The sequence below is a fragment of the Bombus huntii genome, chromosome 3 (genome assembly GCF_024542735.1).
Source record: "Bombus huntii isolate Logan2020A chromosome 3, iyBomHunt1.1, whole genome shotgun sequence".
NCBI lineage: Eukaryota > Metazoa > Arthropoda > Insecta > Hymenoptera > Apidae > Bombus > Bombus huntii.
This window is the reverse complement of record NC_066240.1, coordinates 1,019,479-1,043,500: the sequence shown is the minus strand read 5'-3', so window position 1 is coordinate 1,043,500 and position 24,022 is coordinate 1,019,479. Positions and strand designations below refer to the sequence as shown.

The 24,022-nt window shown below is 27.5% G+C and overlaps 2 protein-coding genes across 2 annotated transcripts in view; both read left to right on the top strand.

Annotated features, from left to right (window-relative positions):
• The window catches only part of LOC126863795 (uncharacterized), a 17,142-nt gene extending 6,700 nt beyond the window's left edge, over positions 1 to 10,442 (top strand). The window contains exons 5-11 of the mRNA XM_050614329.1: positions 567 to 715; positions 1,497 to 1,856; positions 3,238 to 3,392; positions 4,750 to 5,033; positions 5,299 to 5,555; positions 5,853 to 9,326; positions 10,306 to 10,442. Of these exons, the coding sequence (XP_050470286.1) occupies positions 567 to 715; positions 1,497 to 1,856; positions 3,238 to 3,392; positions 4,750 to 5,033; positions 5,299 to 5,555; positions 5,853 to 6,026 (1,379 nt within the window). The 3' untranslated portion in view covers positions 6,027 to 9,326; positions 10,306 to 10,442. The remainder of the gene's footprint in view (positions 1 to 566; positions 716 to 1,496; positions 1,857 to 3,237; positions 3,393 to 4,749; positions 5,034 to 5,298; positions 5,556 to 5,852; positions 9,327 to 10,305) is intronic.
• Positions 9,307 to 24,022, top strand: LOC126863562 (dnaJ homolog subfamily C member 5). Its single transcript, XM_050613827.1, has 5 exons — positions 9,307 to 9,326; positions 10,301 to 10,439; positions 10,982 to 11,134; positions 11,429 to 11,560; positions 23,828 to 24,022. Exons 1-5 carry the CDS (start codon positions 9,307 to 9,309, stop codon positions 24,020 to 24,022), a joined length of 639 nt encoding a protein of 212 aa, XP_050469784.1.

The window sequence follows — 24,022 nt, the reverse complement described above, 5'->3', positions numbered from 1 at the left end:
TTTTACAGTAATTTAAAAAAAATATATTGTGAGATTATTATAGCACAATCCACTATTTGTTTAGAAAATATTTGCTGTCCTGCGTAACTAAGAAATTCGAGAAAATAACAAATTTTATATCTAGTACAATAATAAACGTTAAAAATAACGTGCTTATAACGGCATTGCTGAACAGGATCGGATACATCTTAAAAGAGATTTCTAACTAAAAAACCATCAACCTTGATGCGTTCCATTTCTATTTCGAAATTCTGTCGATATAGTTGATATACTAAAATGCTCAAACTAGGATTGTCGCTATCCATATTTCTCGAGAAAACAACTCGTAACATGTTATAGCTTATTCTATATTCATAGTTTTCTAAATGTTATGCAACTAAAGAATACCTATTTTAGCAAATCGTATAAATTATTCAATTTCTTAATTTTCTGGTTGCTAAATAAAATAATTGGTATCATTAATATTAGTTGTAACGCAATGCATGAGATAACATAATATTGCTAGGGAATATCTTATTGCGACAACAATTTAATAACATTATTCATTGAAATATCAAAATATTTAGGCGCTTTTGCAATTCCGACCCATGTACAGCTTGGATGTGCAGCAGCGCTTATATGTGTTGAAGAGAAGTTCTGCACTATGGACGGAATGATCAGTCCAGAGCCTGTTATTCTGTCGGAAAAGCAACTTCTTCGACGTGTGCCAATGAGTGTGAGTAAAAATTACCGTGAGTAAAAATTACCGATTAAAAATACCGCGAATAAAAGTAACAAATATTCAAAATGTAGAGTTCACAACGTCCAGTCTTAGGGTGCCCTCAGGCAATAAATAATATTGTCAATATTTCAAGGTTTTCAACGAAAATACAACTTGTCAATAAATATTGACAATATTGTATTGATAATACATGTTGATTTTTTTAGTTCAGAACCTTGAACATATTGACAACATATATCGATAGACCAAGGGCACCTTTGCAGATACAATCGTACTTTCATGACTTCGAGGAGTTATAGAAAAAGATTAAATATCAAATAGAGAAATGTAATACAACATATATAAATATAAATTTTGCATAAAAATTCTCTTGTCGAAATATATCTGTAAATATATTTAAAATTGAAATGTACCGATAGACGCATTGTTTTAAAATTATACTTGCAACATAGCGGTACATATGTACTGCTATTATATTTCAGTAAATAGAACGCCGATGTAGTATAAAATTTATACTGATTTTAAAATTATTTTCGAAGGTAAAAATATGTAGCAATATCGTAATAGTTGTATTATAATATAAATAAACAGTGCTCATTTGGATATAAGAACATTGAAAATACAAGTAAAAGATTTACTAAAGAAATAATCTTTACTAAATATAAATGAATAAATCTTTAAGTTTTTAATTTAGGCACAGAATATTTGAAGATAAATATTTTTATTGAATTTTCGAAACTCAGCTTACAAGAAACGTTGTTATACTTGTTCATAGAGTTGCAAAAATCCTGATAATGGAATAATTGGCAAATGTTGTCGGGATCCAAACTACGTAGATCCTTGGCCAACAGGGAATCTTCCGGCAAATTACTCCGGTGGATTTGACGAACAAGGATTTCCAACGTTTATGAATATTGTAAAAGTAAAACTACCCAATATACCTGCAAAAACTACTAAAATACCTGCAATCAATCGCAATGTAGAGTATTCAAAAGAAGTTGAGCCCGTGTTAATACCAGAAAATTCCGATATTTCTACGAAAAAAGTATTTTTAGTTCCTCCAAATACGGGCATAGATGACAGAAGTGGTTTTAACACGCCAAAAACAAGATCAAGATGTGGTATTAGAAATAAGGTAAGTATCTTTAAATAAGTGTCAGTAAATGCGACGAATTCTATTTCCTTTGTGCCAATTTTTATTACGAAATTATCAAAACCGACTAAAAAATCAAACAGCCGAAATTTATATAATATAAAAATAAAAAAAATTGTAGTAACAATGTAAACCGAGTCCCTTTTCATGCCCGGAGGACTGAAAAAATAAACTATTACTAACTATATAAACTATTATTCTTACTATTATTATTATTAAATAGAAAAAATAACTGCATATAATTTTATACATATACATATGATTAAATATACAATAACGTTATGACGTTATCATGGAAGGGCAGTGCAGTACGTGTCAGAAACAAGCTATGCTAAACTCACAGAATTTCTTATCAAAAGCTTTTCTTACCGAATTTCTTACGGGAAGACTGTTCACCACAGTAAAATTCGAAATTTCATTTTGAAACACAAATTAATAAGATTTATGAGCTAGATGGCGTCATTTAAATGTCAAGTGACTAAGTGTACACATACATACAAAATTACAAATATTTTTATAAGTACACATTCAGCTTGTTCTTGTAAACAATTAGCAGTAGTTTGTATATTTTTGTGTTTTCAATGTATTTCCACCTTCGACAAAATAATGCATCGCACATAAAAACCATACATTTTTATTTTTATAATTATCAAGCCGTCCCCTTGTCTCTTCTAATTTTGCTATGAACGAAAATCTATTTTGTACATTACAAAATATTTTTATTGAATTATCATTGAATTGTAATATCTACATAAATTATCACAATGTAGAATACTTTTATTAGCATTTTACTTTTAAAAGCAAATACTTTTATAAGCATATGCCATAAAATGTGAAAGCAGTATATGTAGGATGTATTCCTATTTCAATTTCCTGTGAAAATGATATGAAATAAAAGAAGAAATTTTCTCATTTCTATGCGAACTCTTTTGTAAATGTACAAGTACATATGCATCTATGCATACTACATTAAAGTCATGAAATTCAAACACGTGTAATACGTGTAATGTGTGAAAGAGTCAAAAAATGTTAATTGTTTTTTCGAAATATGCTTCACTTTATTTTCAACGAACATCTCAATTTTATTATATCGCATTTGACTGTAATTATAATGCTTCAATATTTACACATATTAATCGAGTCGTATCTTTTAAAAGAATGTAAATTACGAGAATACAGAGAACAATAATCGATGTAATAAAACGTTCGAAAAAAATTAGGATGTCAATAAAACCATTTAACATATTACAAGTACGCTATTTATTAACATAAGAAATTGAAATATGCAACAATATGAAACAATTAACGTTCTGAATATGAGTAAATAAAAAATGTTTTTAAAAGGATTGTTCTCTGTTGTCAGGTATTAAAACAATCACAAGAAACGGACTCCAAAACAGTTTTTGCAGAAATTCCATGGCAAGCGATGGTTTTACATTTAAAGGAGCGGAAAATTCTCTGTTCTGGTGTTCTAATTGGAAATCAAGATGTATTAACAGCAGCTAATTGCATCTACGGGTAAGCATACTAAATATAAAAACAGGCAATAATAATTAATTACACAGATCAAAATATGCCTGGAAATATTCATATATTTTTCTTGTATTATTTTGCCCAGAAGTTTCAGTTTCACTTAAAAATTTTGTTCAGATGGAAAATAGAAGAAATAAAAAAATATATTTTCATAAACTAATAAATATATATGTATATTCGTTTTACTTGAATTTTAACTCAAATTTATTGATAAAAATGAAATCTGTCAAAAAATCTCAATTTATTTTCTATTTTCGATAATTTAGCGAGAATTTGCTCTTACAGAACAATATCTCAATTAAACACAGGTTAACTTCATCATAACTTACAAATTACGCATTAGAAACGGTACAACGAATAGATACTGTTATATAGGTATATAATATAATAATATTATATAGAGTGGATAAGAGGGGAGGTAGATATATAAGAAAAGAGAGATAGACAAGGAAAAAAGTATAGATAGATATAAGGGAGGAGGTAATAAGATGATAACGCCATAAGACTGATAGAATGTAAAAAGCGTAATAGGTAAACGAGATAAACCGAAAGGCACGAACTAAGTAATAATAATAATAATATAATAATATTATATATTATTATATATAATGTATTATATATTATATAATATTTTATTATATAATATATTATATTATTATATTATATAAACTTCTATAGGCCTAAAGTATTAATAGTAGAAAAGAACAAAAAATTTTCCGAAAACGGATTCGTGAAGCTACTCAATAAACAGTAAAAAGTCATGGAAAAAAAAGAAGGTGTATGCATTATTCAATAAAATGCAGATTTTATGAATCATGAAAATATTTTATCTCCAAAATTTTTTTAAATTTCGTAACGAAATTTCCGAATGATCCACCCACAAAATTTAAGCGAAGAATATAGCATAGTCACCATATTTGGAAAGGTGTACGCAACTTCTTATTAAAATCTCTTAGAATATAACATATGCAAATGATGCAACCTAAGATACTTACGGGCATTTAAAATTCAGATACATTTCTAGAACTATTATCAAAAACATGACCGAATATTACAATATACTTTTATTAAATAAAAAGTATTTTTTCTATTACAAATGATGACCTCTTTCGTGGTACATGGATATCGCGCTTTCTGCTGCAAGTGAAATTTACTTTTTATAGTAATTATATTTATTAAGCTTATTATTATTATATTATAAGCTTATTATTATAATCCTATTATTTTTTGCATTTGATTATTTAATTTTAATATTACCGTTTGTAAGATATATGTAATTAGCTTAGAATAAACTGTTATCATTTTATTTTCTTCATCAAAATATTTTACATTATTATTCAAGTCTGCTGCCGGAAGATATTTTGATAAAATTGGGAGAATGGAAATTGGGGTACGAATTAAAACATGAGGAACCATTGCCTTTCCAAATCATCAATGTATCATCCATAAGTATACATCCTTATTATGAAGGAAAACCTGGAGAATACGACCTCGCAATGTTGCATCTCGAAAATCCCATTACTTTCGATCGTCATATAAGTCCCATATGTCTGCCTGATTCAAAGCATTTACTGCAAAATAATAAATTGTGCATTGCCACTGGTTGGGGAAAGTCCATTCTTCAAGGTAACTAAGCGAGGAATATCGTCTATTATATTTAAATAAATAATTTACACGTAAATAAAAAGTTAAATATTGTTTATCATAATAATGTTACTTCTTTCATAATTCCGATTCTGTTTGCGAGTACAGTCTAACATAAAAATTTTATTATTTTTGTATATATGTTACTGTATACATGTTATTATGATTGTATTTATTTTTGAGAATCAAGATAATCCGGAACTTAAACCAAATTAAATGATTAAATACATAAATATTTCTGTTTTAGCACATTACGCTGGTGCAATTATGCATGCAATTAGCATGAACATACTATCCAGAGAACGTTGCCAAGATGTGTTATTACTAAGCACAAATCTTGGAATTAATGTTACAAATGGGACTATCTGTGCTGCACCCAAAGAAGAAAAAGATAATATTTGTGACACAGATGTTGGGGGACCTCTTGCTTGTCAAAATGAGCATGGTGCTTATGAATTAAGTGGAATTTATAGTCAAGATACAGGATGCTATCCATCAAATCAAGTAAGATAATGATATTATCATATATCACTGGAGATATTACTATTTATATCTACATTAATGTTATTAATTACAATAATAAAGAAATAGAAAAAGATGTTTCGAATACTGTTTTTGTATTTTTGTGTTTGTCGATACAATTACTCATATTAGTTATAGGAATCAATCAATATTCGAATATCGTATGCTACTTTTATATTAAATTAATAAATCAATCTTAATATATTTTATTTATTTCTAAAATTAATAAATTTTAAAATCAGAAATAGATAAATACAAATTCTCTGCTTTATATTTTAGGTAGCTGTGTTTGCTTCATTAGATGTAGCATGGGTAAAGAAAATCATGTCCAACTCTACAGTTGAAGGAAACAAAATAAATATCAAATATGATGCAAACAATGAAAATTCAGCGTCAAGTGATTATAGGAAGAGCACTTTGGTTACAGATAATCAATATCTACCTCCACATTAAAAATTTATTGACTAATATTTTTTTTCCTTAATATTTAATACTCTTTATCTTTTTGTATTATATAATAATTATTAATAAAATTGTTATCCTTGGGAAGTATCTTAGCATAAGAATTTACAATTACATTTTATTCTACTTTACAAATTACTGTTAATCTTATATATTGGGTAATAGCTTTAGGAAAAAAATAAAAGATTAATTCTATAGCTGTTTGAATTAATACATTACAATCCTGTCATCAGAATCACCTCTAAATTGATTTACTAGTAACTTAATATATTTCAAATGACTAAGTGGACATTCGTTTCTTTGCTTTTTTACAAATTATATAATATGTATGAATTTCTATACAGGATAATAGATATTTCTAATCTTTCAAAAAATAACTTATACCACCACTCAAGAGTTTTTCTCATAAAGGAATATGTTAAACTGCATTGGTCTGCTTAATCAACACCATCCATAAATTTTATGTAATATAGAATATTAGATTTTTCTACAATAATTTTAGTATCATTCCATAGTATCCTTTTGACAGAACTAGTTCCACCATTGTCCCAATTTGCCAACATTACTGTAATCTGCTTATTTTCCAAAACCAGGATCAAAGTATTATTTCCTTAATACTTAGCCAACCGAATGGGGAGATCTCCCCTCTGTGAAGAACATCGCTGGGTGACCCAATGGGAAGATCTCCCTTTTTGACTTTAGCAATGCATTTTCTCTTTTGTTGTTGTTATTATTAGTTATCGTTTGCCTGGAATTGTTCCCAATTAATTGCGTCATTTTTTCTGCTTTTATAAAGTACAGTATATAATAAAATACACCAATTTAGTGGTGTTAAAATTAATTAAAATATTACACTATTAGTTATGACTAAATAAAGTTATAATCGAATGATGTCACACTATAAAAAAATATTAAAATGCATTATGAATTTTTTATTTCACGTTCAAGTCGTGTTATTTATCTTTAGTCATCTTTAATGTTTTTAATTTTACCTATATTTTTTACACTTTTAATATATACTTTTAATTTGATGTTTCGTATAAACAATATATGAAATCGTTAAATAAAATTATTACCGCAAAATATAATTAACCACTTAAATAATTTTTACACCTCTTTGTTTTTAACTAGTGAATATCAGTCCTTGATATTTGCAAAAATGCGCGGTGGACAGCGTATAGGTTAGCTTATCCGAGGGAAATAGCTCGCTATGGCGCGCGCGGTTGGCTAAATGTTAACATGCTACTATATATGTTTCATTCTATTTTATCTTTTATGGCAATCTTTTTCTATTTGTTTGAATATTTTCTTTGAATTTGTTTGGTTAGATAACACTTCATCTTGTATAATTTTTTGGCCAAAGAACAGCTTGTATAATAGTCAATGAACATACGGTGTCCTTGAGAAACTGGGGCTTTATCCAATAGCGTTTTATACAAGAGTAAAGAAATTCTAGTTGACACTGGAAGATCAATTCTTATCAATTGTTCTGTTGACAAAAGACTATTATCAAAGTACCACAATACTGCAAATGTGTCCTGTTTCAGTGCCTATTATTATTTTTATTTCTTATTTTCCATTTGATTGGCTCCTCTGGGTTCTAGGTAATAAAAGAAACTGCCTCTTTGTATTTCACAACTACAGAGATATTCTCACCCGGCACAAAATAAAGCAAAAATTTTGAGTTTATGTATTTCAAACAACAACTCAACTCTTTCCTACAAACAAGTTCTCATGCTTCCATCTTCCTTTTGAGACTGTCATCAAATGAAGTATCCAAAAAATTTGGGTAAACCTATCTTAGGTAAATGTATTGGAAGAAAAAATCCGACCGATATCATTTGTTAATCAATATCCTTGAATATTGGAACCGATGGCATTGTACCTATATGTTTAATTACTCCAATGGGAGTCCATAGATAAATCTAACCTAAACCTAAGCCATATCTAACTCACGTCAAAGAGCATATAACAATCCTTATCTCGAAAACTAAAGCCGAGCAGTAGTTATATGTATAGGAAAAAGTTGGCCAAAATCATGATCCTGAGAACATATTTGAAAATCATTGAACGATTAGCATAATAATTATAATAATTTAAAATACAATATTATAATAATAATAGTAATAATATTCATAGAACAATGCTGTACTATGAAATCTAAAAGAAACGACTATTTATTTTAGAGTGTTTTCTCTTTATATACAAAACAGTGACTACTAGTACAAGGTACAATATAACCTATCTGGTACTTATAACAGCTACAAACTACAAGCTGCAACCTATCATTCTTTCCTTCGGTCTTAGTTACAAAACAAAACGTTTGATATCGAACCGTTGCTTTGCCTACAAGAAAACGTAAAACCAGCTATTGTTGCCTCTCGATTCTGGAATGCAAAGAATTAATACCAATCAAATACGTAAAACAGTTTAACAATAAACGACTGAAATTATGATAAGAGACATTGTAACACATTGGTAGTTTAATACATACAGGGTGGTTGGTAATTAGTGGTACAAGCGGAAAGGGTGTGATTCTACGCGAAAAAAGAAGTCGAAAATATAGAATAACAATTTTTTTAAAATTTTTTTTTTAATTTTTCCATCGAGACAACGATCTACAGTGAGATCCGTTATAACGCACCGCACGCGTATTGAGCGAAAATTCAAAGTCGATTTTCTCGAAACCAAAGCCTCAAACGAAAAATTTTTATTCTATATTTTCGACTTCTTTTTTGTATGTACTATCTTAAATAAAGCTATATATGTAATCACTATTGTAATTTATCATTGGATATTGATTTTTTAATTTACTAATTTATACCTTTTTATTATTAAAAAATCTAAATTTTCTTATCTTAACAACATTTCATTTCTTTATAATAATATTTTATTGATTTAGAAACCTGTCTTGTACATATATATGAAAACAAAATTTGCAGATATAGTATTTACAAATAAGTAGCGAATAAGTTAAATATGCAGTTAACCGTGCGTCTAATTGAAATAATATGTACCAATAGTTTCAAACTTCATTTATACTTCTTAAATTCATACTTTCAGTGGCGCCAATGTGGTGCAACTGTGTCCACTTTTGGTACTAAAATATTGAATCCTTTTCCCTGCTATCATCCGACACAACATCTATTCAAAAAGACGTTCATTTAATGACGAAAATCATGTACCTGTAATACAGGACGACGAAAGTTTGAAATACTTAGTAAAAGATTAATTCTACTTTTCGTATCATCGAGTAACGCTACTATTAAACATGGATAAAAGAAAGATGTCGTGAGTACTTTACCACCCTTGTCTAAACTTTTGCGTTTTAAATTATTTCTTTGCTTTAAAAAAATTACGTTGTTTTATTTCAACGGAAATTAACATAAATTTTTCCACTGAATTTGGTGCATTTATTTTAGGAATTAAAAATCTTGCAAAATTAGAAAAATTCTAGGTTATTCTTCTACTCATTCTTGTATGTTTTAATCTCTATTTTTTATTTACTTTTTATTTTAATTTGTTTGCTTTAACGAAAATAAAAAATAATAATTCTATCAATTGACAGTTTATTCTTTAACGATAAAAATATGTATTTACTAGGTTAATTTGTTGATTTGTGCATACCACCTCAACATAAGTTTGAAGATGACTGCAATTAAAATTAATTTAGTATTTTATCTTCAGAAACGTCTTATATCTAACCAAATAAATTAATTTATTTAAATTTTAATATGAAAATTGAACGTTAACTGCAACTGTCAAATTTGCAAAATATTTCTTGTACATTTGTAAAAATCAATATAGTGAAATAAAAATTTTAAACTGTAAAGGAAGTACAGGTTTTCTAGTATCAAGAATAATTATCTGTTTTAAAATAAATTATAACTCATATTTTAATTAATTAAAATCTTTTAAAGTATATGTTAAATATTTTTTTTATAAATTCTTTTATACAATTAGATTATTATATTAATAATAATATGATATTTCTATGACAAGAACCTGGACATTTTTAAATATCGTCTTTATTAAAATTAAATTTCTATTACATAAATATATTATTTTATAAGTAAAAAGACTATATATGTCAGACTCTTTTTTTTATTATTCCATGTTATATATGGACTACAATAAGTTAATCTTATAGTCTAAGTTTAAACATTTTTCAATGTAATTTTGAAAATAATATTTGCTCATTAACAAGTTATGTTTAGGATAAAAATTGATAGTTAATTGATTCATTAACATCTTATTTGTTTTAGGACAGCAGGAGATTCCCTGTATCAAATATTAGAAATTCCAAAAACTGCCACTCCTGAAGAAATTAAAAGGACTTATAGAAAGTTAGCATTAAAATATCATCCTGATAAAAATCCAAATAATCCAGAAGCGGCAGATAAGGTAGAGTTTGATACGATACATTAGAAAAGATTAATATTAATCATATCCATTTTATTTTAATAACAAACATCTGTTTAACATTTATTTTATTTTAATTTGTCAGTAAATTGCAAACTTTCATATTTGTATGAAAACAATTTCTTCTTACTTTTCCTATTATGAGGAGAAATTGCATCTTTTATAGTTTAGTTTGATTCGTTTGCTTCCAATTTCATATAATTTCAATTTTTAATTGTGAGAATAAGTATGCAATTTAACTTTTGATAGAGATGTATATCTTGTTTTTCATATAATAGTTCTATAATTTTCTTAAAAGAGTTCATGTATGTTCTATAAATTGAACAATATTTAAATATTTTGTCATAGAACTAAATGTGATAACATTTGTTTCCATCCAACTATATTTTAAAGCCTATTATAATGATGTATGCATATTTAGATAAATCTTATAAATCGGATATGGAAAAAATTTTAATTATTACTTTAATCTAACACAATATAACTATGTAAAGTTCATCTTTTTAAACATAATTATGTTTCAGTTTAAAGAAATAAATAGAGCACATGCTATATTAACAGATTTAACTAAGAGAAATATATATGATAATTATGGATCTCTTGGATTATATGTCGCGGAACAATTTGGTGAAGAAAATGTTAATGCATATTTTGTAGTTACTTCTGGTTGGTGCAAAGTAAGTCTTTATTATAATTTCTAAGTTTTTCTATAAACTAAATATTATTTTAATATTAGCTTTGATTAGAATTTGATAAAATTTTATTAATAGTGATATATAATATACAGATGAGTGAATACAATGTCTTTTATTTGTTCAAATTTATAATATTTTCATTTAATTATGAAATTAATAAACTTACTTTCCAAATGCATAATTTAAATCTTCGATGTCAATATCATGCAACTAATTATATGTTATAAGTTTATAATTATCACATTAATTAAAACTAAAAGAATTTGTTATTTGCAGGCACTCTTCATATTTTGTAGTCTGATAACTGCATGTTATTGCTGTTGTTGCTGCTGTTGTTGTTGCAACTTTTGCTGTGGCAAATTTAAGCCAACACCACCAGAAGATAGTGGAGAATACCACAATTTACAGGTAAGATTATTACTTATGTTTCCATTTCTTAAATATTTTATGCCGTGGACAATTATATTGTTTATACAAAATGAAATTAAAAATATTCTCCATCCGTTCCAATTAATTATCAAATATTAATTGTTGTTTATGTTATCGTATATTTACTAGAAATGTACGAATATAAAAAAGAAAAGGAATTTTTAAAAATCCATAGCATAATCATTATTTTTGATAAATCAAGGAAATTATTTTTAAGTATATTTTATAATACAAAACATTATACTTTTTTAAAATAAATCAACGTTTATCAATTTCTTGAAGTTACTTAAATTAATAGATGTTCAAAATAAAAAATATAATTTGAATGACGTTTTTAATATATTTTAGCTTGAAAGAAAATTATATAAGAATTAAAATTCTATTACATATATAAAAATATAAAACATTTTCAATCTTTTAAGAGATTTGTATCTTTTCATATTTTGTTGATTTGCAAGAATGAATGATTCATATGAAGTCCCAAAGTAATTTACAAATGTTGATGTACATAAAATTTGTATTTAAAATATCAAATTATATAAAACCTAATATATATATAAACATAAATAATATATATAGTAAAGCCTCATTAATTAATCGTCACAAAATACTACTTAATTGATGAGTCGTTATCCTCATCTCTGGAAAATTCCCCCATGATTCTATCGATTTCAGTTACCGATTTTTTTCGGATTTGTATGACACACCCAGAAGCTAGATAACTGTGTTGTGTAACTTGATACGAAATCAAATGTCTATGAGATAATATATTAATTTAGTAATGAATTTTTTATTTATGATCTATTTTGAATTACACTTTTATGACGTATATATGAGATCTTCATGATCTTTTCCTAAGCTTGGCAAGATTTTATCTGTATTTAAAATCAAGTCCTAGTCATGATAATTTGTCGCCAAATGGTGCCAATGTTCGGGACTTTAGTGTATAGACATATGTATATATCTATAAAAAAATAACGAAAATGCGTATATGATAAATAGAAGTGTCATAAAATTATGTTGTTATTATGACCAAGCATTCTAGAAAAGATTAATTTTTATTTATTTATTATAAACATGAAATCTGAAAATATAATAAAAATATAAATGTTTTGTTTGCATTGCATCAAGTGTCCAAATATATGGTTGCATGATAGTGTACATCTGTAGAGCTATCCTTGGTGATTAAATATTCATACAGGGGTGGGATTAAGTAAAATATTACATAACTTTCTAAAAATTCTTGCAGGTACCGATTACATCTTTCTTTTTTCCTTTCCTTTATCTTTCTTTTTTCTTTTTTTACTTTTTTGATTAAATGAAACTGAACAATTATCAATAAATTATTTAGTATTAAAGGGACAATTTTATTTAAAATACTTTTATCAACAACATAAATAACATTTAGTTGATGCACTCTTTCTTATTCTGCACAATTTGAATTATGACGAAAAATATTTTATTTAAGAATTTCTTTGAGAAGGCAAACAAAGAAAATATAGGTGAAAAATATGCACAATGTATGTATTCTGAATATTTTTAATTTGATTATTAATAGTAATTCTTTTCTTTTTTCTTTTTCAATCTGTTTGTTACTTCATGTCATTTAACTTCTTTTAGAAAATGATCTGCCACATTTTAACATACTTATTAATCATATATGAATTATGTGTATACATATATAGTAAGAAAATATTGAGATAATATATAGATAATTTTGAATAAGCTTGTTTGCTCACTATGAATACGTGTTCATTTCAGTTTAATTTATTAGTTTCCTCCTTACATACAATATTGCAAAAATTGCTGAAGGAAGGCGGAGTATGTATTTATGTGGTTAATATGAACGCGACTTTAAAATTATATCCCTTGCTGTCAAACTTTTTCATCTCGCTTAAACAATAGTATTATCATTTTTTACATTTTTCATAAAACTATCTAAAGCTTATTCTAACAAACAAATGTATTTATTTTGGAGAGATGTTAAGTTAAAAAACACTAAAGTTTGCCATTTTATAAGAAGAACCATTAACATGTTTATTTCAGAAATTATTATTACTTTTTATATTATATTAAATTCTGAATGTAATTTTTTTAAAGTTTTATAGTTTTTCTGATTGTAAGTTTGCAAGGTGAAGTCGAATGGGACAACCGTGTAGGGGCTGATTCAACGTGAAAAAAATAAGTCTAAATATACAATAGAATTTTTTCATAAAACGATTTGTTTTTGAGAAAAATAAATTTGGAAATGTATTATGCAGATGTAATCAGACCAGTTCTTAACTAAATATGTTTTCAATTTTTATTCTCTTAAAAATGATGCCATAAACAGAAAATTTTCATTTTATATTTTCAACTTACTTTTACATGTAGAATAACGCTGATCGTTTACTTACTAGTCGGTACTTAATTAAGTTTAAGTATTATTGACAAATTTCCAATCTTTAGTTTCTCGAAAATAAAACATTATATGAAACAATTTTATTCTGTATTTTCGACTTATTTTCCCACGTGGAATTATCATCATCCTGGTTGTATGACCTATCCGGTCTTGCCTTGTAAATTCTAAAACTAAATGTCAATTCAGATTAAAAATGTACGTAGTGAATGTGTTAAACTTAAAAATAACTCTGTTTTTTCTCTAAACACTTTGTATAATTACAAAAAAAAAAAAATACAATGACAATTCATATAGGTACATGATGTTCAAATCCTGTTGTAGATATATGCAAGGATTTTCATTATATACGAACAGCAATTTATTAATTAATCTAGAGAATCAATCAATGAATGATCAAGAGAAAATATTATTAATTTATTAATATTTTAAAATTATCATCTGAAATATCTCTATCATATAATATCTGTATAATTAAAACTGTATGAAAATGTTTTTTACGAGAATAACATAGTTTTCTGGAGTAATGGTATGATAGTAATATGGTAGTAATATCTTTACTCTATAAAAATTTATTATCTTGTCCGAAAAGTTTCTTTCGTTTCATAAGGTGATAAAAGATATACAACAATTTCTATTTTATATTATTTTATTGAATTAGGTATGATTCATTTTGTTATATTTCTATTATTATGTTCATGCATAATTCAGTAAACTAATATAAAACAAAAAAACATTGTGCATCTATTATTTTCTTACAGAACGAAAGAAACTTTTCGGACAACCTAATAGATTGTATAAAAATATCAAATCTTGATTATTACATATTTAATCCTAAGACTTCTAAGATTTATGCCACTATTTTATTGGAGTTAGGAGCAGTATAATACGTGCCATTAAAAAAATAATATTTATCTTAAACCTGAAAACGTTCTACCCTAGAAATAATTGTCAACCTGTTGTTGTATAATATTTATAAGCAAACATTCTTATATTTTTAAATTGATTAAAGTCAAGTATGTAATAAATGTTAGTCAATTCTTGAACTCTAAGAACAATAAGGAGATAATATTTACAATATTCCTCTCTATATTGTTTATAGCTAACTATCATATTAGTTCTTTAACCAACTTTTCGTATTATTAAAAACAATGAAATATTATTTTTGACGCTCACGTTAAATGGATATTTTGTACAATTATATATTTTGTACAATAGTTATGTAATCTTTGATGTAGAGTATGTTCCATCTGGAAATCAATTGATTATTTTGTTTCAATTTAATGGTGCAATATATAATTCTTCAACTATTCTCAATGTTTTTTAATGATGTTTGTATCATTAATAGATTTTACTTAGATTTAAGTATACCCTTGTAAATACATGTTAAAAACTTTTGATCATATTTATTTTAAAAAATCTCAAGGATAGGTGCATTTTTTGGCTCTTTAGGTATCTTAGCCCTCTTAAATCCGTGATAATCTAGTAGAAATCATATACTTAGATATCACAATATAATTTAAGCATAGAATATTAGTTTGAGAAGATTCATTGAGGAGAAGGTTCATTAGTGAGAAGGTAAATTTATAAAATAAGCTTACTCTACATGTAAGTTTGCATAAAAATTTCTAAAAATGATTTTTAGAGCTTTATGATTTTTATCCTTAATTACAAAGTAAATTAAATTATTTTATGGCACACAATTTACAATTGCACTAAATATCTCTCATATAGTAATATAAATATAGTGATATAAGTTAAAGAGATGCAAAGATCATTCTACAAAATGTTAGCGTGATTTAGTATCACTTACATCTTTTTTCAATAATTTATAGTATTTAAACAAAATTTATTTTAGATATTCTTCTAGATACAATTCTAAATATGAAACATATGAAATTTTTTAAAAACTATAAAAATAGATTTATTATTAAACATCATAATGTATAATGTATTATTAAATTATGGGATAAGTAATGTCGTTTTTAAATTGGTTTTTTTCATGAAAGCTTTTGTTAGATAAGAAAATTTTGCAATATGAAGATTGTTAGTAGATGACAAGAATTTAGTGGATTTTTATGAAAAGGATTTTTTGACTGTTGAGCCAGATGATTCCAGCATTCTTGCATGTGATTTGTTTAATTATTAGCATTAGTTATAATTCGTGTTAGTTTAGTACAAATTTATACAAGTTATTTACTAGTATAGTACAAGCTTCTGTTAAAATATATTGTTTCTTATCCAGTTTCCAGAAAAATTTTGCATGGTTTTTTAATCTTGCACGAGATTAGATATTATAATTCTTTAGATTGAAGCTTATTATTGTATAGTACTCATCACTAATGCTTGGCAAAAAGCTTCATTATTTTATTTTGATAATTAGAAGTATGAAAATTGGATATTTACAGAGCTTATGCATTACACAATTGTGCCTTTTCTTTGCTAAGGGACGTATGATATATCTTTTTTCATATAGATTAAATTACATCATCATCTTGCAAAGAAATGTTGGAATAGGGTGATAAAAAGTGATTAGGTGTTTTTGTGGGATGTTTTAATTAAATACGTTTACTAAAGAAAATCTATTTCCTTTAATAAATATTAGGTTATCCCAAAAGTTTCTTTCGTTTTATAAAGAAATAGTAGATGCACAATATTTTTTGTTTTATATTATTTTATCCAATTATGTATGATACATTTTATCTCAATAGGACGATTCAATTAAATAATATAAAACCAAAAATTTTGTGCATCTATTATTTCCTCATAAAAAGAAAGGAACTTTTGGGACAACATAGCACATCTATTTAAAATGTCAGCGAATTTCAATTTAAAGGAATGGTACAACAGTAAAACATACATGCATAGTTATATTTGCAGAAAAAATGTAGTTCTCAAAATATAAATCATTCATATTTTATTCTGGCAGTTTTTATTTTACAATCTGAAAGGTAACTTGTTTTAGTTGTACGAATACTATACTATACCTGGTATACTATAGTATGTAATCTTTCATTAAAAGTTTGATTGTAGCTCATTTTCCTAACTTTTCCATTTCTCGTTTTGATATCTAGAGTATACATGTTTCAATATTCTTTAATATAATTTAAACCATTGTTATCGAATCCTTCTTTCGAATGGTAGAGTATATAGAAAATATGTGTTAGCCATATTTCTTTCGCTCCTAATAAATTTTTTGTGTAATATGGAAACATTCTTAGCAGTTATTATCTTTTTTCATACTTTTAGCAAGTGATGTTCGTACTTAATCTTTCTGAACCAAAAAAGCGACATTACTTATAACTTATAAGAGCATATAACATTCAGGAATTGTTATTGATTGTTCTTTTAAAGTAGAGCATAACAATTTTTGATACATACGTTTTATTACTATAAAGTCACGGTTTATTTTCAGATTAGCCATATAATGATATATATTTTATTAAATACATATAATATTTCAACTATAATATTATCATTAAATCATTAAATTTAATTTTTAACTTTTATATAAAATAGTATATTATAAAATATCTTTTATTTTTACAAGATAGAATCTCAAACCTAGAGGTTAGGAAGAAACGAAGCTTATGAAAGAGAGACAAGAAAGACAGAAGTTTCGAATCCGTAATTTTTACGAAAATTTATGATATTTATCAGAGGGTTACTATAATGCTTGAATATATATTACTATCATACTTATGATAATTGTAAAATTATGTAGTATTATAAAGTTTTACAATGAATTTATTGATATTTGAATGTTTCATTAATTATTGTAAGAATTAAAAATTTGTTAATGTTCAGTTCTTAAAATTACTTTGTATAAAAATACAACAGCATAAAAGTACTTGGTTATTTGTTAATATTTGAATATATATATTAGCAATATTCAAAAAACACTCGTCAAGATCGCAACCCATTCTTGTGAGATCAAGGCTATTTTATAAATACATACACACCTATAATTGGTTGTATGCTTTTCATTTTAGGAAGGGTATAGAAACTATAATAACACGAGAAGTTTTGTTACATATATTCAAATTAAAATATCGTTTCATCCTCCTGCCAAAATTAAGAAGTCGTGCTTCGTTTTAGAAATGTTGCACCTGTTTAGTTTTACAAAATTACGTCTTCTTATTAACACTGGTTTTACAGATTTACGAGGACAAGAAAGTAATATTTCTTTTTCTTTATTTCTCGACAATTCAGTGCACTTTTAATGTAATTGATTATTTCCTTGATCAGTCATTTCATATTTGTCATACATCATCAATCTGTAATTTGTGAAATCTGTCTAATTTAGCCTAGCATGCACATTTTACTTCTGCCTTTTTTTTTTTTAGAATACGATAGATTAGCGGTTTTGTTTACGTTGTTGTTGTATTGTAGCGGAACCAGAACCCAGAGGCAAATGTCGTGATGAATCAGCCCAGAGGCCTGGTTAAGGTAAGTTTTTTCCAGTATCAGTGGTTCTTAGTCCTCTAATTTTATTTAAGAAATGTGACTGAATTTTGTTTTAGTTGCGACAAATGTTAAGAAATCCTGTTGATAATTATAGAAGTAGTACTAGAATTTTTTAATAGCGAACATATGTTTTCTTCTTCTTTAATCGTTAATAATCGTTTATGCTTGTTAAATGTTATTTTTTAATTAATTTCAATCGTGCAAATTGTTTTTGTCTCATGATACAGAATTATATGTTTCTCATTTTATATTTGCATATAATTTACGAAATTTAAAAATCGCGAGTTCGTTACGAAAACACAATATTTATAGTTTCGTTTAGTACATTGATATGTTTTTATACTAACTTGTAATTTCTAGTGACTTATACTAGGATTTATAAAGTAGAAATAAGATTACATCATAAAAAGAAAAAAAAATATATTATGTATTATAACAGGAGGAAATGAGAACCATTGAGACAAACATTTACATACAGAATACATATTGTTCGTTTCTCGATCATTTTCATACCAGCTTCTTGAACATTTTCGTTTCTTCTTTCATCATTTTTTTTTTCTGGTCTCCATACCGGAATATACAGAACGAGAATTGCAGGTTTGTATGCATTAACTAAAGGGAAACATGATGCTTTAAGTTTGATAAACAGAGTTTGTGACTGATATGAGTGTTTTTTTATTTGAACTGACTTTAAAATATAGACTAATATCAATAAAGAAGTTCTAAAACATTAGGCATTTCGCTTTACAAAAGCTGGTTTTTTATGTAACATTTTAATAATTGATCATAATTTCGTAATAAATGAACTTTAATACTTATGCAAATAGATTACCTTCTCGTAATAATATAATTTATTTAATTATATCAAAGTTCCAGTGATGTTTGTATAAATGCTATATTCTGTACTTTTTGTGTTTCTTGATGAAACTGTAAAATGTTAATTACCCTACGATTTCAATGATTTTTGAATATGTTATAAAACTCAACATTTTGAACAACTTTTTCCTATATGTATAAGGGGTGTATATGTATATGTATAACTTGCTTAGTTTCCAAAAAAAACTGCCGGCACAATTACGATGCACTTTTGCCTAGATGTGCGTTTGTGGCAGCGTATGCATCAGTTAGTTGTTGGCTGCCGACCACTTATCTTCTGTTTACAAACCAGAATCGGGAAAGCTGAAAAGCCCCAATCACATGTGTGAGACTGCGAAAAATGTGCGTTATAACTCAATTAATTTCTTCGGCTGCTTAATCCCTAACCTAAACCCAATACATTGATAATATTTACTATTAATTGAGTTTTAAGCTGTAAAATTATAACAGACTCTTGCAGCCTCGCATATGTACGTTGTGTATAAAGCCTTTAAAATCGCTCAACCTTCGTTTAGAAACAGAAGATAAATGGCCGGCGGCCGACAGCCGGCAACCAACATTGACGCATACATTGCCAGAAGTGCACAACTATAGGCAAAATCCACTGTAGTGATACTGACAATTTATCGCAAATATTTCAAATATATATAGGAAAAATATTATTCAAAATATCGATTTCTACAACTAATCCAAAAATTATCGAAATCGAGTGGAAATTAACGTTTCTATACAATGTATTTCATTTTACATAAGCTACATTTTCGATACATCTTTTTTCTGTTTTTTTAATACCGAAATCCCTTACAATTTATCTACGTAGACACTAGGTAAATTCTTATATTCCGTACGAGGTTAAATATTACGTAGACGATTTCTCCGTTAAGGAAGCGTCTATGGTGAGCTCTATCGGTTTATCAGATCTGCTTGATGAGTACCTTTCCTTAATCGAACTGTTAAATTGCAACAAGATCTGTTTTAACTTTTTTTATCACATTAGAGATTGTTGATTTGCGTAAATAAAACTATTTCAATAGAATGAAAGCCGGGTAGTAAACCAGATAACTGATTTTAATTTAAATTGTCTAAGTCTTAATCTGTAATCCGAGATGATTTCTGATTATTTCTCGTAGAAAATGAAACAGGGACACATAGAAAGAGTTTTAATTAGAATCTAATCGTAAGTGAAATAAATGACTCGCTAATTTATATTAAGTGCCAATCAATTCAAAATATCAATCATTTTATCTAAAACAGTTTTGTGATTATTTCCTCATAAATTATAAACATTTAAATTTTGAAATAGCGTAGTTTGATTGAGTCATGTTGCACGCTATATATAGTTTTTAACGATAGGAAATATCATTTATATCTATATATGATTTCTAATTAAAAAAGTATAATGTATATTCAATTTTTGTGTCTTAAATAAAAAATTTCGCAAATAGTGACTATTTTCTATGAAAACCTACTGCGGTCTGAACAATTTGAAATTTGATATTCGGCGTAAAACCATAGTGACAGCTTCAAATGAATTGTGATTAACATCTCATCTTAGATGATAGATTTATTGTATTTAATTAGTCATGAGTGTCTTAGAGCGTAAAGCGGTCTTTATTTATCTTGGAGCATGCCTGTAGACGAGGTCTTATACGTGACAAACTGGGTATCGTGATATCAACTCACAATCAGCAGTTTTAATCCTTTCGTTCTTAACGTTAGCTATAGTCACCAATTATCACACGCTCACTGTATTCTACCAGTGACTTTAGTCACTCGTTCAAATTTTTTATCAATTCACAACTTTAGTTAAGCAGAGCATAGCTTGTTTTTTCCCCAAGATTTTCGACATTCTTTTTTTAAAATTGTTTTGTTTATGTCATAACGATTGCGTGAATAACTATTTGAATAAGAAATTGCTAATTTACATGACATAACAAAGTTACACTTCAAATTTTACGCTCTGTCCGCGATGAAGTATTATACATTCGCGTCATGACTGCTCTGTACAGTGATAGCGTGTTCGTCAAATTCGTCCTAGCGGAAGTTTAAAGTAGTAAAATAGCGTTTTAACACCTAGGTGTACGAAAAAAATGCAATTGTTAGGTACAGTGGTAGCTATATATGTATATTAAACAGGGAGAGATACAAGTTAAAAAAGAGACCAAAAAATTAGTTGATTGCTAGAAATAAATATCGATGTGGTATTTAATTTTTATGTTCCACAAACATGGAAAATTCAAATACACTTAGTGTCTGTACGCTTGGTGGATGTTCCACGTTTCAACAAAGAGTCCGACTTAGATTTTGTGAGCATGTTCATCTATCATCCCGTTGACCGCGGATTCGTTATTGAACCTAGGATCATTGTCATTAGTTTCTCGAGTATCTAATTACCACGGTTACTTGTCCAATTCTATAATAATCGTATTTGCACTAGTCAATGTCTTCTCTATTGCATAACGACAATGTGTAATCCAAACGAAGTTTCGTTTCACGCCCCTAACCCTAATTTTAATATAAACCTGACATATATATATATATATAGTTACTAGGATTTCAGCCGACGTCAATGCCCAGGTACCAATTGTTGAGACTGGGAAGAAATTTCACAGTGTTGGGAAAACTACCTCCATAATTCCTGAGATCGCTTTACCCTCACTCCATAAAGGGTGATTAATTATTGTTTTTCGAAACACAGGCTAATCAGCAATCTTAAAAATTCTCAATTAAGAGGACGATTCCTGGAGAGGGTGGCTGAGATTAGCAAGATAGTTTCGAGTCAGAGTTTATAATCAAAGTCAAAAGATCACCTGTTAGAGTCACTTATCTAAACCTCAATCAGACTGTGACTCTCAATAAAGAGACTTATGCAATGCCAGTCAGAATTGGATGGCCCATCAAGTATAAACGATACTCGTTATCAGTTGTCCGAGACCACAAAGAATCTGCTCAAATCCATCGAACTGAACAAGTTTCTGACTCTAGTACAAATTATGATTTAATATACGAAGCGACAGTTAGAATGACCAACATAAACATTGTATGACTATGTAATATCGTCCGTTAATACCTTTTAACACATGGTCTTAATACTATTGCAATATTGTACTGATTAATAGTGCTGTCAACCAAGACTTGATGAATTTTGGACTGTAAAATATGTGTAGGTGGTTTCAATGTAATCGAGTTTTGAGATACTGAGCAGTACGAAAGTACCAAGATTTTATTAGTAAAATTAACTAGTGCAATTCCTTTTAAAAATAGTTCGCGGACAGTTGAATATAAGAAAAACATATAGTTTAATCCGTCCTGACGTATATGCAGGATGGTCCACATAAAGTGTTACAGTTGTTTTTTTGGAAATCATAGCTGATATCGATTAATTTTCTTTTTAATTTCAATGATACGAAAGGGTTGATTATTAACTTAGTAAACAAGAGATTTTTCTGAGATGACTGCTAGTGTACTAAGGGGAGACACCTTTTTTTTTTTTTTAAATAAAATGCGATATATTTCTATCGTCTATTTAGATAGTTCTTATGAAACTGAATAAATTTATGAGGCGTAAAAGTGTTGTCCGTGATATAACTCTTGTAGAATGCTGGCTGTAGATGTCGCTGATGGGGTACTACTTTTTTTCTTCTAATTTAGGTGCTTCTAATTAGGTTCCGGGATTTGAACCCGGGTCGCGAAGTTTGTAACCTAAGGCGCTAATCACTGTGCTGCCGTCATCTTACGCTAGTTAGTGTCGAGTGATGGTATTTGCTGTTGAGTGCCGCCACATTTACTTGAAGCATTTTTCGTTATTCTGTATAATTAGAGAGCTATGACGGGAAGAAGTAAAATTTATTTTATTAAGTGATCGAAATGATGATTGTTCACTTCTAAACATTTATTTATTCCTTGTATGACATTATTTCGTACATCTGAGAATATTGTTGCAGTTATGGTTTTACAAGCATATTATATTCTTCTCTTTATATCTTCTTTTGTGATAAATGTTATACTTATAACTTATAAATGTTTAAAAGTAAACGGTAACTTTTATTTCGAACACTTAATAAAATGAATTTTATCTCGGAATAAGTCTACTTAAGTTTAAATTACGCTTCGATGCCTCCGCGTAGTCCTCCTTTAGATCTTCCCTCCGTCATAACTCTTTAATTACGCAGAATAATGAAAAATACTTCAAGTAAACATTATTTAATTCCTTAAGAGCTATCTGAATGGACAGAAATTATTATTGCATTACATTTAAAAAAATGAGGAAAAAACAATGTCCTCTTGATATATTAGCAATCTTCTCGGAAAAACCTGTTGTTCTCCAAATAATAATCAGCCCTTTCGTACCATTGAAATTAAAAAGAAAATCAGTCGATGTCAGTTACGGTTTTCGAAAAACCGGCTTCTAATGTTTTATGTTGACCACCTGTATATAGGTCTACTAGTGGAAATTATGATTGCTATAGAAGACTAAATATTTCTTACTGATTGTTGTTTTACAGGAAGAGGAGAGTGATGACGATGCGATTACAGCACAGCCACAGGGTGGTCCGCAAAATAATTCGACGAATCAACAACCCATTTTCGCCATGCCTCCACCAGCCATGAGCCAACCGATCACTACCGTCGATGAGAATACAAATTTGAACAGGGGTGCTGAAAGAGTTATTTACACAACTGGTATTACAAGTACTTAA

Excerpts from the sequence above, each read along its gene's own strand:
- LOC126863562 (XM_050613827.1), top strand. The coding sequence starts at position 9,307 with ATGGATAAAAGAAAGATGTC. Across the intron at positions 10,440-10,981 it reads ATCCAGAAGCGGCAGATAAG|TTTAAAGAAATAAATAGAGC; the intron begins GTAGAGTTTGAT and ends ATTATGTTTCAG. Across the intron at positions 11,135-11,428 it reads TTACTTCTGGTTGGTGCAAA|GCACTCTTCATATTTTGTAG; the intron begins GTAAGTCTTTAT and ends TGTTATTTGCAG.